The sequence below is a fragment of the Oryzias latipes genome, chromosome 15, assembly GCF_053564925.1.
Source record: "Oryzias latipes strain Hd-rR chromosome 15, Olatipes_Hd-rR_3.1".
In the NCBI taxonomy this organism is placed as follows: domain Eukaryota; kingdom Metazoa; phylum Chordata; class Actinopteri; order Beloniformes; family Adrianichthyidae; genus Oryzias; species Oryzias latipes.
The window spans coordinates 27,525,690-27,543,873 of NC_136251.1; the positions used below are offsets into that span (position 1 = coordinate 27,525,690).

The 18,184-nt window shown below is 35.8% G+C and overlaps 1 protein-coding gene across 14 annotated transcripts in view; it reads right to left on the bottom strand.

The window, feature by feature from the left end:
- Positions 1-17,802, bottom strand: part of wdr27 (WD repeat domain 27) — a 39,372-nt gene extending 21,570 nt beyond the window's left edge. For 2 of the 14 annotated variants that reach the window (XM_023963567.2, XM_078932046.1), the window contains exons 1-19: positions 17,512-17,781; positions 17,264-17,405; positions 16,884-17,008; positions 16,021-16,134; positions 15,878-15,929; positions 15,385-15,455; positions 15,156-15,300; positions 14,962-15,055; positions 13,737-13,828; positions 13,069-13,133; positions 12,850-12,962; positions 11,895-11,968; positions 6,850-6,919; positions 6,499-6,564; positions 6,300-6,403; positions 5,056-5,145; positions 4,345-4,466; positions 1,973-2,106; positions 970-1,064 (exon numbers count right to left, since the gene is read on the bottom strand). In XM_023963567.2, the coding sequence (XP_023819335.1) occupies positions 970-1,064; positions 1,973-2,106; positions 4,345-4,466; positions 5,056-5,145; positions 6,300-6,403; positions 6,499-6,564; positions 6,850-6,919; positions 11,895-11,968; positions 12,850-12,962; positions 13,069-13,133; positions 13,737-13,828; positions 14,962-15,055; positions 15,156-15,300; positions 15,385-15,455; positions 15,878-15,929; positions 16,021-16,134; positions 16,884-17,008; positions 17,264-17,405; positions 17,512-17,646 (1,903 nt within the window). In that variant the 5' untranslated portion in view covers positions 17,647-17,781. Of the gene's footprint in view, positions 1-969; positions 1,065-1,972; positions 2,107-4,344; positions 4,467-5,055; positions 5,146-6,299; positions 6,404-6,498; positions 6,565-6,849; positions 6,920-11,894; positions 11,969-12,849; positions 12,963-13,068; positions 13,134-13,736; positions 13,829-14,961; positions 15,056-15,155; positions 15,301-15,384; positions 15,456-15,877; positions 15,930-16,020; positions 16,135-16,883; positions 17,009-17,263; positions 17,431-17,511 lie in introns of all 14 variants that reach the window. The other 12 variants (XM_078932044.1, XM_023963569.2, XM_023963568.2 and 9 more) reach the window with 12 other exon arrangements.
- Positions 17,803-18,184: the final 382 nt, after the last annotated feature.

Sequence of the window (18,184 nt, forward strand, 5' to 3'; positions counted from 1 at the left end):
GCAAAATGGCAAACGCACTATATGGTGCACAATGTAAAGAGTAGTGAAGGAATTCGGACATAGCCACTATTTTTCCATATCTCCCCACTTGCAGGGATAAATGTGGGGATAGGGAGACACTGAAGGGGTAAGGAAGCAATTTGGATTTGGCCTTAGTTTCTCGTGCGCACCAACTGGTTTCTCATGCGGACCATTTCTCTTGGCACGTGACACCATTATTTTTGTTTTGCTTGTTACTTCTATTTCCCTGTAGGGGCTCCGTAAACTAAAAATAAACATAAAGAAAGACTTTTTTGCTAATCATTTTTAAGTCACCAAGAAACAAAAGTGCACTGCTAAAAAACAATAGTAAGTTATAATTCAGTGTGCATGTTCCCTATGCTATGCATGCATGGATTTTATCCTGGTGCTTGCTTGACATTTACTTACAGTCCACATGGAGTTTGCACAGGTAAATGCTAACTTTTATAAACCACAGGACCTAAGCATGTGTATTTATATAATTATGATAGACTGAAGGTCTATTCCAGTTGCAACCTGCCTGTGTCCAGAGGAAAAAAACTTGATTGAATTATTGGTTCATAAATCAATCAATTAGGAGGTAAAAGGAAAAGTATTTGTTCATTCATTTGCTGACTTCCCAAGGAAGGCATGACTGAAAGCATTCAGTCCTTGACAGGATGTAACTGTTCTCAGGATTTATTGGGAAGTAAATACACTGTAAACCCTAACAAGAGGTTGGAATGCAGACATTCTTGAAAAAAATACAGACACCTAAATGCTTTACCAGTGAAGTCTGCAGTGGAAGCCTTTAGGCAACATATGAAGACTTAATGATATAGCCGTGGTTCAGACAGAAGTTGTCAAACCCAATTCTCAGGGGAGAAGAGTGGACTCCTTTTGTCAGTAGTGAGGCCTTAATGGCTTCATTGACTGCTGCAGCGATCATAAGAGACAGAAAAAGGATACAGGAGAGGAAGTCATTGATTGCAGACATGGCTGTAATTTCTGTTGATGATGTCTTTAAGCGTGTTGCCAGTTTGAAGACACTCCGTCGATGGTATCTAAGGAAAACATTTTCACCACTTTACAAACAAAACTCTGTTCCTAAAAGAGAATGCTTCTTTATGTTTTTTCCAATAACAGTGACTCGAAAATATGCTTGGAAACAGTCTTTTACAAAAGAATATATATGCCTCTTAAAAGAATATGGATACTTATTTACCCAGTTGAACACTTTAGGTGTAATTTAGGGGCAGCAATTACAGCAGTAGCAGCTAAATGCTACGAGGACTCATGAAAAGACAGCTTTTTTTCAAGTTTCACTGTTGGTTTATAGGTTTGAAACTAGAACACTAAGAATTGACAGTTGTGAAATTTACATATAAATGTAAGACTGAGGTTCCTATTGTGACCTGCATATTTGCCCAAACCCTAATGGCAACCCGGCCAGATGTTTATTTACGTGTGTAAAAAACCAGTGGGCCAAAGAAATAGCATCAGATTAATCATTTGGAAAAAGCATCCTTCAACTGGTACGCACTACCAAATTGAAAAATAATGAAATAAAAAGAATTGGCCTAAACACAGCTAAAAAGAAAACCCACATATAGATTTAGTTCACACTCTGATTTCAAGACAGTTACTTTCATTTACTTTGGCCCACAGAGTCATCAGAAGATCTTTTATGTAGACATATAATTATTACAACAGAATTGTGGTGTTTGTTGTCCCGTTTGTCAATTTCTTCAGCAAAAAGTTGAATTTTCCATGACAATTTAGTTGAATTAGGATTTTTTTCTATGATTCTAGCTACAGGTCTGCAAAATTAGATAAAAGCCAATAATTTAGCTTTATGTTACATCTTCTGATGTTAAATTAGAGCTTTCATTAAAGAAAGGTGAAGGCAAAACAATCAATGGTTAGTTTATTCCTCAGTCTCTTATGTTTCTGTCTTTTCTCCACTAATTACCTTTTAATGTCGTCAGAGGTGACATCTACATTGTACAGGTACAAGTGCAGAGAAGGTCCAGATCCCAGAAGTACAAATTTGTCAAGGTAGTAAAACTGAGCTCCTCTGATAGGCTTGGAAAACATACCGTCACCCTAAAACAGATAGGAAAGAAAAGTCAAAACGTCTTTAAAGCCTTGGGTTATTGATACAAAAACAACTTACTTTCATACATGAATTTCTATTTCCAATAGAGTTTATGAATATTTATTTCTTTTTCATACAAGAAACCAAAAAGTATTTTTTTATCAAAAAGCATTTCCATTATATAGTTAAAGTTAACTAAGATGAATTATTCTAGTTTTACGAGGTAAGTGGTGTACCACAGCATATCTATTAATAAATGCTTTTATATGTGTGAAAAAGAGAGTGGGCATTTCTTTAATAATACTAAAATATATTATTATAACATCAAACAACATTGAAGAATCAGGTCTCAAAGTTTAATATTTTCATAAAAATGTTTTTTTGCATGCAGATAGAGGGATTGTAATGCGCTCTGGGTTTTTTAATTGTTCTTTGGTATTTCTTCCTTCCAGTGCTTTGTTTTTTTGTTGTCCTTTGCCTCATTTTTAAACATCTCTCTTCTGATATTTTGTTTTTAACGCCAGCGAGTTTAATTTCTCCGGAGCTATTTCACAACTATTCTGTTTTGTACTTGACTTTCTAGTAATATTGGTAAATTTACCACAAAAAAGAAAACGCAACTTACAGAGATTCTAGTTTCTAATTTGTAATGGTTAGCAAAACAAATATGATGTCATGGGATTACAATGGATGAACCGCAATAGAAAAACACTTTCACTAAGAAGTACATTAATCACCTTATTGCAATCTTGCAAGATCCTTGTGCAAACAGTGATTAGCTAAACTTTCCTAGTATCTTTGTTGGTAGTGTCAATGTCAATATTTTCAATCTGTAGTCCAGAATAATTCCTATGCTCAGGTTTAAATTCATATTTAGGATTATGTGTCGTATCCTATGATGCATAGTACTTTTAGCACTTACAATAGAAAAGTCGTGCATTTTTGTGAGGGACATGCAGGACTCCACAAAGTGAATCTGAGATTCACAGAGTAAAGATGAGAACACAAGCAGAAAGACATTGTCCTTATGTGATGCCTGCTACTTCTAGATGTCAGAAAAAAAAAATTAATAAACCCGAGATCACTCTCTCGAAGCTTTTTCTTCTAAGTATAGCTGAGCCACCAACAGGTCCAATGATCTGATCTATATCTATATACCTCTGATCGGAAGATTGCAGGCTCAATTCCCGCCTTGCCCGCCCATGTGTCGAAGTGTCCTTGGGCAAGACACTGAATCCCATCTTGCCTCTGGTGGGAAGTTGGCACCAGTGTTTGGCAGCGGAGCCGAACACTCCAAAAAGCGCCATAGAAGTGCTACAAGTATATGCCATTTACCATGTGTTTATTTGACTGATAAACATTTTTTATCAAGGACAGAACCATTTTTATATTCACCTTTGATTATATTAGCATTTTAGTTTTAAAAGTGTTGAGGATTTCATAAGGCTACATAGCACCATCAGGATCTGTGGTTTAGTTTAGGTTCAGCCTCTCCTGTTCTCTGCTGGAAGCCAAGAATCTCTTTCATTCCTGACCACACACCGTGCAGATGACTCTGTTGGAGCAACAGATTTCCCTTCACTTCTCCCAGGTCACTAATGATCAATTTTATTTCTTTTACTGCTGAAGTTCACCTCACTATTCTGATGTGTCTGGTAAACAGATCTTTTCTCTTCACACACTGACATTTGTTCACTGTCAGAAGTTCAGTTTGTTCTGCCCCCCTGCAGAGTAACTTCAGCTTTTTTGTGATCCCCCATTTTCTTTAGATGCAGGTTGTAGGCAGCAGTTGCTGTTAATATCTAGGGGGAAAAAAATCTGATTTTGATCTGCTTTATTTTACCGATTAGCTCAAGTTTGAAGCTGGTTTTCTTTCTGTTACCTTTCTATCTTATCTCATATGTTCCCAAAATGGGATGTTATAGTATTGTGCCTTTTGCAGCTAACCTTGAACGCCAGGAAGCAGATCAGACAAAATCCACTTTTAACAGCTTGATAGAAAGAGAAAAATGTGTACAACACATGTCTGTCGTTACTCTGTTTTATTTCTAAACCAATGTGAGTTTGGAGACCCTCAGAATGAGGACATTTTTCCTATGTTAGGTAACCTAGACACATTCCCATGTTTTCCGTTGTTAGAGCAGATCTGCTTCAAAGTAGGTCCCGTTAACGGTGGGAGAAAAAAATAAAGAACTATCATAATAATTTTGTGAATTAAAACAAAAAAATCTGCATAGGGCTTTTACCATGACGATAGCTGGTTCTGAGCTGCAGTGAGTCCACATTCTCAGTGACAGATCCTCTGATGCACTTAGCCAGTACTGTCTGCTAAGGCTCCAGCTCACACTTCTTACGGGCTTGTCATGTCCTAAATGCAAACAAAGAATCTCAATACAATACAGAGGGTAGTGTGTTAGCAACAGTTACTTTAATGGTGCTGTATTTGAAAGACCAGCCTGACAGAGGAGAGACTCATTCTGACCCACAAGTCCCCTGATTATCCTCCCTTTTATCTCTACCGCCCCCTTGTGGACCATGTGTTTTAGAATCAGCAACCCTTTAAGTTTAAATGAATCAATGATCACAGGTTTAATTTGTTTAAATCTAAAGTTTTGAAAATATATTCTGTCCTCTTAGGATATCATTGCTTGACAACACAATGATATTTATTTTCGGTCACGACTCATTATCAGAGGCAGCTTAACGAACGCCGTGTGCAAAATCTGTCGTTAACAGCTGGATTTCAACGTTATTCAAACTGGACCAAAAAAAAGGCCCAAAATACAAGTAATGATCATTTTCTTACTCCTGAAATTCTGCGTGCCTCCAAAAAACACATTTGAGCATAATTATATATTTAAACATTTTAAATTATGTCCAATTTATACATAAAAATACAATTCTGAATTGTAACTAAAGAAAAGAGCACAGCTCAGGATTTCCAAATATGAGTATACCTATAAAGATCTTTGGTTTTCCAGTCAGACGTGATTTGTACATTAACACTGAATTGTCTTCAAGGCCACATAGGATTTGTTTCCCATCACCTAAAAGGAAAATGGAAAATGGGGGTAAATGTTGTGCAATCAATGCCAGAACATTTATTTCCTTGTTTCTTATCTTTCTAGTAAGGCATGGAAAATTCTAGGGAAATAGGGTCTATCTATTTAGAATAGGAAATCTCTTTTCTTACACCTTTTTATTAATCAAGTCTACTTTTACTATCTCTTTTCTTTTAATAAAACTAACATGTTTTAAATTAATATTGTTAAGAATTTAATTATCAAGGAATCAGGATTGCCTGATGTACTGCCCCCTCATCCCATAAAGTGTACAATCCCAAACAGATTTTCAGAAAAGACCTTTTACCAGAGCTGGTGCAGTCAAGAATAAAAACAAAACAAAAAGGCAAGTGTGGTAATGAAATAATGCATTTAAATTACAAAAAAACAATCTAAATGTTTTATTTAAAAAGAGTACAAAAAATCACGTACTAAAGGGTTAGTGGTTTAAGCACAGATAAGTTCTTGAATGTCTTCTGCAAAACTGATTAGAAACCCAGAGAATTTGCAAAAAACCTCAGTGGGGACATTTCACTGCCTAAAGAATACGACTGGAAACCGCAGTTGGATAAGCGTGACCTTCTGGTTATCAGAGAGCATGTCATGAATAGTCACACCTCAGTGATCTGCTGTAACTGCCTGTTCTCCAGAAAAATCTTAGAAAACCACTGCAACTCACAGCTCATCAGTGCCTTCAGAAATGAAATGGGAAACTGGACGATGAAAAATTTAGACATATGTCAACTTTGCTGAGTTGTTTTGGCACAAGCTCAGCTCAGATGGACAGAAGGAGGGTTTGCGTGTTCTGCTCTCGGTTGAGTCTATATTTCAGATTCCTTTGGGAAAAGAATTACTGTCAGGTCTGCAAATGGAAGATGAGAAAGACATTCAGACTTTTATCGGCAAAATATCTGACAGCCAGAGTCTGTGATTGAAAATGTGTTCCTATTGTTGGCATGGGTGGCTTTGATATGCGTGAGGGTAACATCTGTGGAATTCTACAGACAAACTATTTGGAGTTAGGTCTGTAAAGTATTTTTTTTCTAGATGAAGTACAGCTCAGACAAATTTTTATTTCCCTATAAGTTTTTCTGGATTTTGAAAAAATCTAAAAGAAACATTAAGGCTCCCTGACTTACCTGAATGTTGAAGGCACAAGACTTGATTGTTGACAAGGCTCAGATCGGTGCAGGGAATTGTCGGTGCGGCATCTTCTGCTGGGTAATCTGTGTGGAGGGACGATCTGAATGACAAAAACAGGCTCATCGTCAATATGACACAGAAACCTTCTAAACACAGTGTTCTGCCAATAAAAACATAGACAGAGGAAATGCTTACACATTTTTGCTCTTTTTAGGGGGACTTTTCTTCTGAGCATTTGTTTTTGGTGAAAACATAACCTGTCTGAAAAGAAAACGATAACAAATTAGAAAAATAAGCGACAACACAAAAAACTCCTGCTAAATTTTAGAGTTGAAATAGGGAATGATAGAAATTAGTCTAAAGGAATTGGTGTCAATATTAACATAGAGCAGAGTGTTGAAAGACTATAACGTCATAATATTGATGCTGCTTTTCATTATTTGCATATTTTGTGTATTATATTATCTTTCACTCTTTGATCAGTGTTCAGACCACCAAAAGAGTTGCATTGTTTTAATTTAGCCAGAGGTTGCTCTATGAAAATACCTCGGGGAGCTGGTGTATCCAGATGACTTCACTTTTGAGTGAAAAACCAGCGGCTGTTCCTGCACACTTCCTAGGTAAAGCAGAAAAAAACATCTACAGTAAATAACACTTAATTAAGCAAAAGTACAAACAACAAAATGTGTTCAAAGACAGAAAAAATGAAAATAAAGTGAAATAGTAGAGGAAATAATGCAATGACTCAGAAGTCTTAACAAAAACCGCTGCTGTTTGCCATTTCTATTTTAGAATGCAATTACTGGTTTTATGACAAAAAACGGTTTTGTGGGTTGCAGAAATCAACAGTAAACTGTGGGACGGTTTATTCTGCACTATCTTTACTGTCAGTGCCTTTACTACACGAGCATGAGCTCACTCTTTCCGCAGTCGTTAAAATGTGCAAGACTTTCCAAAACCGTCTGCCTGTCAAACGCACAAAAAAGACGTTGTCAGACATGGTCATTGTCCGGTCAAATATTTAGAACTTTACTTGTTTTTTATCTTGACTTAAACATTTTGTATGCAATCTTAACTTTCAAATCTAGTAGCACACATTTTGTGCACCCACAACTCAGAGCCAAATTTCTAATGAACCTCTGCTGCTCTGCAGAAACTATGTCCTAGAAGATGACACACGGTTTTTTAATTTAGATTCAAAATGACATACGCATAACTAAAAGACCACCGGGAACGCTTTGAAAATAGATCAAAAGATGATGGGAATGGGTCTTTAACAGTTACCCAATATGTTTTGTTGCTAAACTTAAATGTAACCACTGTAGGCCCCATTTGTATTTTTCTTGGAATTTGTAAAATGCACTTTTATACTTATTTTTCTTTAAAAGTTTACAGTATTTCATTAAGAAACAACTAATTCTGTATTTACAACTGAACAATTAAGACTTTGGGTGTCTAGCTGACACCTTATGGTTTCAACCTCAAAGCCTTTAAGAAGATTTAGGCAACAAAAAAACAGTCGTATAAATAGAGCGCCTTGCTTAAGGCCATTGAAGTAATGTACAGCATGTACGGTGAGATTCCAGAACATTTTTTGATTCAGAACAAACCAGATGTAAAATAGAAATCACTTTAAGGCTGAAGCTGTAATTGTCTGGCAACACAATCCCTTTCTCAACAGCTCTATTGACCCCCTACTAATGTTTTACAGCTCTTTAGTTTTACAGTGCAGTAAAAACCTCATAATTTACGCTGACTTTACATTAGAAGCCATTTGAAGCACAGTAAGCACCTCAGACCAATTTCCAAGTTTAGTCATACCTGCATTAAATCCCAATGGTTTGCTGTGTGATTTTCTAATAGCTTTCATCAAGCCAGACTTGGACAACAACTAATGTAAACATGTTTGCGATGATTGATTGTTTCTGGTTATTTCACTACATGTCAGGATCACTTATTGTCACTTTTAAAGTCAAACATGGCGCTCTCATGTAGGATTGAGAATTCAAGATGTACGTGGTGGACAAAATTGTTGGTACCCCTCAGTTAAAGAAAGAAAGTCCACAATGCTCACTGAAATGACTTGAAACGTTCAAAAGTAACAATAAATTAAAATGTATTGAAAATTAAATAATCAAAATCAGCCATTACTTTTGATTTGTTGATTAACAGAATTATTTAAAAAAAAAAACTAATGAAATAGGGCTGGACAAAAATGATGGTACCTCCATAAAAGACAGAACTAATTGCCCAGGGGGTCATGAAGAACTCAGGTATGTCCTTTAATTGACATCACAGATGTTTTCAAACCCATAATCAGTCAGTCTGCCTATTTAAAGGGAGACAAATAGTCACGTTGCTGTTTGGTGAAACAGTGTGAACCACACTGAACATGGACAACAGAAAGCCAAGGAGAGAATTGTCCAAGGACATTAAAAACAAAATTATAGACAAACATCGTTAAGTTAAAGGCAAACCATCTCTAAGCAGCTTGAAGTTCCTGTGACGACATATTATTCAGACTTTTAAGACCCACGGGACAGTAGCCAACCTCCCTGGACGTGGCTGGAAGAGGAAAAATTATGACAAATTGAGGAGACGGATAGTTGGAACTGTATCCAAAGAGCCCAGAACAACCTCCAAAGACATTAAAGGTGAACTCCTAGATCAAGGTACATCAGTATCAGATCACACCATTCGTCGTTGTTTGAGCCAGAGTGGACTTCATGGGAGACGACCAAGGAGGACACCACTGTTGAAAGGAAATCATAAAAAAGCCAGACTGGAATTTGCAAAAATGCATGTTGACAAGCCACAAAGCTTCTGGGAAAATGTCCTTTTGACAGATGAGACAAAACTGGAGCTTTTTGGTAAGGCACATCAGCTCTATGTTCGTAGACTCAAAAATGAAGCATACAACGATACGAACACTGTCCCTACTGTGAAACATGGAGGAGGCTCAGTTCTGTTTTGGGGCTGCTTTGCTGCATCCGGCACAGGGTGTCTTGAAGTTTTGCAAGGTAAAATGAAATCTCAAGATTATCAAGGCATTCTGGATAGAAATGTGCTGCCTAGTGTCAGAAAGCTTGGTCTCAGTCGCAGGTCATGGGTCTTCCAACGTGACAACGATCCAAAACACACAGCCAAAAACACGTAAGAATGGCTAAGAGAAAAGCGTTGTAGTATTGTGAAGTGGCCTTCTATGAGCCCAGATCTGAATCCCATTGAACATCTGTGGAAGGAGCTGAAACATTTGGAGAAGACACCCGTCAAACCCGAGACAACTGGAGCAGTTTACTCATGAGGAGTGGGCCAAAATACCTGTGGACAGGTGCAGAAGGCTCATTGACAAATACAGAAACCGTTTCATTGCAGTGATTGCCTCAGTAGGTTATGCAACAAAATATTAAGTTACCATCATTTTTGTCCAGCCCTATTTCATTAATTTGTTTTTTTGATTAATTCTGTTAATCAACAACTCAAAAGTAATGGCTGATTTTAATTCATTCATTCTTTTCAATAAATTTTACTTTATTGTTACTTTTGAACGTTTCAAGTCATTTCAGTGAGCAATTTTGGACTTTCTTTCTTTAACTGAGGGGTACCAACAATTTTGTCCACCACTGTAGTTAAAATGAAATTGCACTAGCAGCATGCATTGAAAAATTACACTCTAACAAAAACTGTAACAAATAAATGTCAACAAATGAACAAAAAAAGGAGGATTTGTACCGTGAATGTTTTGTACCTATCTGTAAATAGCAATACACGTATTGAATATGCAAATCATCAGGTTTGTAAAAAGTGGTGGGAGCAGACAAGATTTCTCTTTAACCCACACCTTTTCAAGCACACTGTATTGTTTTATGTCTTTTTTAAACCACTGTGTTGATTTTTCATTTGTGTTTGAAATAACCGTAGGAAATAAACTGAAACTGAAACTGAAAAAAGTTAATTTTCAGCAATCAAAGTCACAAAAATCCCTTTCTAATGCAGCGACTCTTCAAAAATATGTACCACAAGATCAGAGTAAAAAAGGTAAAAATTTAATCAAATTTTGATCAATTATATACCTAATGGAAAAAGTGTGTGGAGGTCTTTTTGTGTATATATTATAAACCCAAAAAACAGGAAAAGTGTCTTAATCTAACTACTATTTTTGTTGTCGGTCATCAAATCCAAACTGTTTAGAAATGTTTTTCCAATTTATAATCCTTACTTTGGCCACATTGCAACAATTACAGAAAAACTTGACAGAAATGTGATCGTATAGTCAAGTCAAACCATTAGTTGATAAACAGGCCTGGGTGAAAAAGGACTTCTAGACAGCCATAAAAATGTGGTAAAACTGGAACAATTTGACAACTGAGTGGAACAAGTGTGAATTACACTGAGAGTTAACATGCAATGCTGTATGTCCATCTGCATGCTTGTAGTTTTTCCTCAAAAAATATCCCATTATAAGCAACAAAAGTCCAACAATTTTCGAACCAGTTAAAATAAGTCGTTGCATAGCACTGACAAGTTAATTAGTTTTAGGCAGTTTTGTCTTATATCCAGTGTAATAACATATTTAAACAAGAATCTGGACAAGCATATTCAAGGATATTGTGTTTTTGCACTGCAACTTTAATTTCCACTGGCTCAAAATTTCAAAGTCTGTGGAAACTAGGAAGAAAAAGAAGACAAACTTCTAAACAGATATTTTCAGGAAATCAAAATTATTCCAAACCATTTTTTTTCACTTTCATTAGGGCCTTTACAAGATTATTTTATTCATAACAAGTTCTAATATCTTTTTTATTTTGCCTTAAAAAAAGAGTAAGAATCCCATGTAATCTGTCCTGCCTTGTTGGTAAATCTTTCTCAAATATGCAGCTGGTTGCTTGCATTGGGGGGCCTTTTGGTTTAAGAAGTGATGGCAGACAATTACTATCATAAAAAAAGCAAAGCGTTCTGGTCCATTTCGTGATAATGTTTCAATGCTATATGACATCACAGTCACATCCAGTCTGCACCCAGCTCTTCTGAAAGAGCTGCTTCAGACTGATGCCAGACTCATGATGGAAGAACATTTTCCTCTCCAGGAGACTTGGTGGTTTATGGTGTAATTTGTATACAATTCTGCTGCAGATATCTTTGGGAATGGAGAGATGCATAGAGGAACATGGTGGGTTAGCCATAAATGCTTGTGGGTTAGTTCTTTCTTTTTTTTTGCTGTGAAGCAGCAGTCACATAGCATCCCCATCAGCTCTGCAGCAGATCCCCTACATAGTCTGGCTCTGGCAAATCCTTTCACCCCAGCTGGGTGAAAGCTGGGGGGTCGAGAGAATTTGGGCTTTCTCAGCACTAACACTGCAAGAGCAACATGTAACCCTTACTCTGCTGTCTGCTTCCAGCAGAATTGTTTCAAGCTGCAAGGTCCTAAAAAAAACACCAACAGGATCATTTTTCTGATCCCAAAACTAAAAAATGCACAACAAACTTTATGGAAATTCGTCAGTGTAAACATGTCACGCGCTTGTGGATACAATGCAGCTTTGATGTGGCGACAGTGAGGGATGGCTGAGTTTTGAGAGGAAGCTGCTGACCTTTCTTTTTGGGATTGCTGGGTTCCTTCATCTTTAGTTCAGTATTCAGAGAGGATCTGTGCAGTGGAGGAGAACTGAGAGCAAGAGAGGAGGGAAATGATTTACTTGAATTGAAGGGGGTACAGCATTTTCCACTGCTATGAATTATTAGTCCCTCAATTATCAGTCTCATAATAAGGTTGACTCAAGGAAAACCAGATGGTGAGAATAGTCATAATGGGGTAAGTTAATATGGAAATGTCAAAGTTTGAGGACATTACAGGCTGGAGGCCAATAAACAAATACGCCACACCAATTACACATGACAGCTGAGCATGTTTGCATTCATATAGAAGTCGGAGAGTATATGATCATAGTGTTTTTGCATTGGTTTCAGGAGAAACGGCGTCATACATTTTTACAGAAGATTAAATTAAATGGACAGACTTAATGCTTCCCTCAAAGTTTTCCAAGTCTAAAACATGCGCGGTAGGTTGAGCAAAATCAGATTCAAGCGTGTCTTTAAATGCATGTGCTAAAAAAAATGAATGTTGCTCTTGCTTAGCAAAAACATCCGATGTAGAGTACCGGGACTCGTAAAAACTCTTGCTGTTGCCTAGGGTGATGGTTTTGATTGAACACAGTTCCATGTTGTTCAGTGAAAATATCCATCTGACCAAATTTGACTGAAATTGGACAAAAAACAATTTTTTTGTGTTTGGCTGAGAACAGTGTTGCATTGGTCAAAAGGAAAATAACAGCGACTGGGGTTTTCTAAACCTCAGCAGGTATTTATGAACTGAACTGTGTCCAGTGGTACCCAAGAGCATAAAAACTTGTGTCACTGTTGTAAAAATGCCGCAAAACTATTATTTTATAGCATGTAATGTCTTTAAGAAATAAAGAAAATGTTATGTTATGAAAAAAATATATATATCATGATTTCTAAAATGTTTTTTTTTTAAGTCAAATTTACCTGGGAAACACAGAGAGGCCTTCATCTCCATTCTCAATCTTCTCTAGGTCACCCAGGCACATTTCCATCAAGGCCACACGTGGAGTAAACAAAGAACTCACTAAAACCAGCATCTATGTAAAGAGAAAATGCATTCAAGGAACTGTAACTTTCAGGAACATTTAATTATTGCCTTTCTTTTATTTCCAATTCAATTAATGTTTTGCAGAAATTACTCACTGTGTTTTCAAATTTTGGAGATATTGACCAAGCCCCTGCCATGTTGATGCTCAAACTGGAAATTTCTGTAAAAATAATCACCAGTCAAAAATTTTGCTGCATTATGCCTTTTATTCATATCTGTTAACTTTAGAAAACGACATAAAGCAATTAGCTGAATATTGCTTACATATCAATCTTTTGTTAAAAAGATGAGTGATTTTTGTTTAGTTTGTTCCCCTTTTTTACTGAAAATACAGCGTCTTTATTAGTGGTCAAGTTCCAAAATGTGACAAATTCTGTAATTCTGGAATTCACAAAGAAACTGTATATCATTCAATAGAATGTCTTTATATTTTTACCCTCACAGGACACCATAGAGGGGAAGTTAGTTTTAGTCGGGGAACTGTGACGCCTGACATACAGTGGCTGCATCTCATTCATTAAAGGCTGTGTTTTGAGTTCCATCCGGTGTAATCCTGAACTTACACAAAATGTATCAAGATTTTGAAAAAAATCTACAGGAACAGCTGAAAATAAGCTGAAATTAAAAAAAAAATGATTGTAAATATTTTGCTAAATCTTGAAGTGGACTTTGCAGCACAGCTTTGTCTTTTTAAGGTCCAATGTCAACAGTTATTTAAAAAAAACAAATTGAAAAAAAACAAGAAAAAAATGCAAATACCTACCTTTAAAAAATAACACCTTTGAGAGCTCTGAGGTAGCCAGATCCACCACATATAGACCATCAGAGCTTCCAATACAAAACCAGCTGTTGTCGCTGCAGACGCCCACAAAGCACACAGAAAACACGATTATTTTACTTTTTTAAACTTTTTTTTTAAAGGAATTTGGGAGAAAAAAACTATGAAACCACACGCTAAAAAATGTCAACTTGCACGACTTAGTGGTAGGACATAAACACCGCAGGGCTACACATTTTATTCAAGTTTCCTTGACCATCTTGTAGTTTATACTGTGTAAACACTGAAACCTGGAAACTAAAGCCACAAAGAACACAGGGCTTTTACATTTCTACCCACCACCTCCTCTGATATGCATGCTAAGCTTATGATATTATCGACACTTAAACTTTAGTGCATCATCATTTATACGCTGACCTTCTCCTGCAAAACGGGAAGGGGCAGTCATAGTCATTGTGTCGGGAATTTTAATGTGATAATTGCATAATTTGAGTGTTCCAAAGACAGGTTTGTGTTTGTGGAAAAATAAGGCAGGACAGGCAGACACTAAAGTAGCTTGCACATAAAATGTACAGGTTAAAATTTGTCGTGTTCCTTGATGCTGACATGGATTTCAACAAATACATTAATTTATGGAATAGATTTATATCTATAACTATGCATCGATAGCAGAAAAATCAAAGAAAAATGAATAGCCCAACACATGAACACTCACTGGATTCATTTCTACTAAAGAAAGGATGGCAAGGACACTGGAATTACTGTGCTGTAAAGAAGAATAAATGGCTGAAATCATGCCATTTATATAATCATCACATTTGAAAACAGTTGAATTTTTAAATGTCCAATTTTTTCATAATAGTAAATGTTCTTAAGTAATTAAACAGGTACCGGTACTCAACTGCAGTCTTGTGCGATATTCCCTAATTTTCTTTCTGGCATTTGGTCAATTTCCAAAGCAAATGTTTACAATGTTTTACCAAATGTGTGTTGTGAGCTGTGTAGCATTTTTCTGTATAGAATGTATAATTTTTTAGGGAGTAAGGGAGTTAAATAAATGATCAAAAACTATTGTTTCTACTGTTACATACTGTACTTAAACGATCTAAATATTAATTGAACAAATTTAAAACATATTGATGTTATACACCTAAAAAAATCTAATTATAACCTTTAAAGTTATGACATGCGGTATAGAAAGCCAACTTACATTTCATTGATGTTTTTGTTTCTTAAAGGGCAAAATAAAGCCAAAATAGGTTTAGAAGTTTCAACTTTATCCTCAGTTGATGATTCACCAACCTCTGAAAAAGATATTGTCGTATAAATGTTAAACGGGGAGTGTCTAAAAAAAATAAAATGGTTTACAAAAAGCCAATGTTTCAACTGTATTGAGATCACAACCTTTGTGTTGCTGTAGAGATCTGGAGTTACCTGCTTCATGGCTCATGTTACGTCTTTGTACTTTATATCTTTTCTCCAGTTTTTGAAGGTCCAATTTTGTTACAGGACTGAACTTGTGATTATCACCAATAGAATAGCAGAAGACCTGAAAACAATCAGTTGTGTGAATAATGTGGACTGTTAGTTATTATGCATGAGCGTTTACTCACCATACATGCTAGACACTGACCTGTCCATCAGCTGAACCAACAATTAGGAATCTTTCTGATTCCAAAAACATCACATTGAGTAATGGAAATGCTAGAAACATGAGAATTTGATCATTTTAGGTGATTTGAAGTAGAAAAAAACATCATTACAACAGATTTTTGTTTAACTTGATGTATAAACCACACATCTTTCAGTCTTTTAAAGTATGGAAACATATGAATATTCACTCAAATTAGCAAAAAAATGAACTCAAGTGTATTTTTCCAATTTTTATGAATCACTCATCCATCTATATTTTTTAACCCACTGTAACCCGCTGCCAGAGCCTAACCATGCTACTGTTGGGCTAAACTGGGGCCCAGCCTGAACAGGTCACCGGTCTGTTGCAGGGCTATGAATTACTATTCAAATAATATGGAATGACTAGATGTTCTGTGAACATAAATGAGTGACAGCCACAGCAATCAAAATTATGTTTTTTTTTCAAAATAATTAAAAATTAAATGCCTCACCTGAAAGAACAAATGACTGGTAGACAACAGTCTCAGTGTTTAAATCCCAAACCTTAAAGAAAGGATACAAGTTCAGCAAAACAAACAAAAACACATTAGGTTTAATATTTCTTTAAGTTAAGTAAAACAAAATTGGAAAATACTTTAAAAGTGCGGTCCTCAGATGTACTGATAAGTACATTTTCATTCCAGGGACAAAATTCTGCTGATGTTAGCGGTCCAAGGTGGCCAGTCAACCTGGACTGTGTTTCCTGTGTCTATTGTTGAGAAAGAAAATAATCTGGTTCATATATAAAACATAAACAATGTATTTAACAAATATTTGTAATTGTATATGTCCCCTTTAAGCTAGACATGAATCCATTACGGCTGAAGTTAGAAAAGCCTGGAAAGAGATTTGAAACAGTCGAATTGAAATTACAGTAATATTAAAAAAGAAAACACTTACATTTAGGTGATTGTTACAATCCTAGTCTTAGTCAAATATTCTAAATTATCATAACCAAATTCAGTCCATGAACTCAAATAATGTCATTTTGTCTTGATTGTAACCTATTAATAGCATACAAATGAGAAAAGGATCATCTAAAAAGTTAAAAAATATAATTTCTATACGCAGTTTTTGTCAATATTGTTGAGTGCTTGAATTTTCTACATGAAAATTGTAAATTTAACCATATTGATTGATTTCCTTGTAACCCTTGTGCTATCCTAGGCACTTTAACATTAGGAGTTGGGTCATCTAGACCCCACAAGACAGTGCGCTGAACCTTTTTTTTCAATGATTTGTGATCTTCACTAGTTTCCATGGATTACATCAAATCCTCTCCACCTTAATCCACCTCAATGTAAGGCTGGGGTCATAGGATAGCACAAGGGTTAAACATTAAACATATAATCATTATTCATATAAACACAGAAGATTTAAATAAAAAACGAAGTCACAAAGCATGGAAGTTTAAAATTTTTAGTCTTTGACACCCAAAGCAGCATAAAAATAACTAACCTTAGGGCTAAGAATATATATAGCTGCTTCTGTGCATGCAGCCACGCGTTCATCACAGAAACAGAATGACAGATGGATAATCTTGCCCAATAAAGTACCAATAACCTTTCCAGTGGGCAACTCACCTGTTAACGAGACAATGCATTGAAACAAAACAAATACGCCAGTGTTATTCTCCACTAGATGGCAGACTTGTTCATATTTTCAGCCTCATGGCTTCAGAGGAAACTTTACCTCTTTTAAACAAATTTGCACAATCATGACATCATATAAAGGAAATATAAAAGTAAAATTCTGCTATTCTATTGATGATAATCACCAGTAAATTTTAAGAGAGAAGTTGTTTTTTATATTTATGCACAAATGCACAAATAATGTACCCTTCTGTGTTTGCTTCTGGCACTTTTGAACATCCCAGACAATGATATAATCATCAGATGCAGAACAGAGCAGAACAGGGCTCATTGCGTTACCAAAAGTCATGGCACTGACGACACCATGGTGGCCTATAAGCAGAAGTGGCTGTGAACAAACACAATGTTGTTAACTTATGGGACAATAAGATAGAATGCAAACGTGTCCATTAACAAAATAGTTTGTTGTTTTTTTAAAAAAAGCAACGACCAACCTTTTGTTGCAAGTCCAGGATATTGTAAATCAGTAAGTCCTTGCCATGATGGGGTATGCCAAAGAATAACTGGCAACAAGCGATCTGCTGGTGTGACAGGAGTCTGTCACAGATCAGGCTAAGCTTTTCTTTCATCGTTTCTGTTTTTCCTGTGAAGCTGCATGTAGTATGAACGTCTACGGTGGCGATAAAAACATTAACAAACAGAATAATGGAATACTTTCCGTTACAGAGACAATTTCAAGAGAGGCGCAAGGCTCGAGATGATAATTAGAGGGTTGCTAGGATACCAAGAGGATTTCCACAACAACGGATTAACCGTTTTTTCGCCAAACATATCTGAATAGATTTAATTTAATATATCTATTGTAGATAAAATATTATCTAATAATTATTTGTTTATCAATTTGTTAATTAATTTGTTGTTTTTTTACTTTATGCTTTTTACTGGCATAGATGTACACTTTATTTTGACATTTTTTAATATTTGTGGATTTGTATTCACACCTAAACACTAAATGTATTTTCTCATTTATTTAAAGGTAAATGGAAAGATTAAAAATTATTTATTAGTTACTGATTTATGTAAATAACAACATACATAGCAATTTAAATTGTCGGATGTTTTTTTTTCAGAATAAAAATATTAATCGAATAGGGTAAATAATTAAAA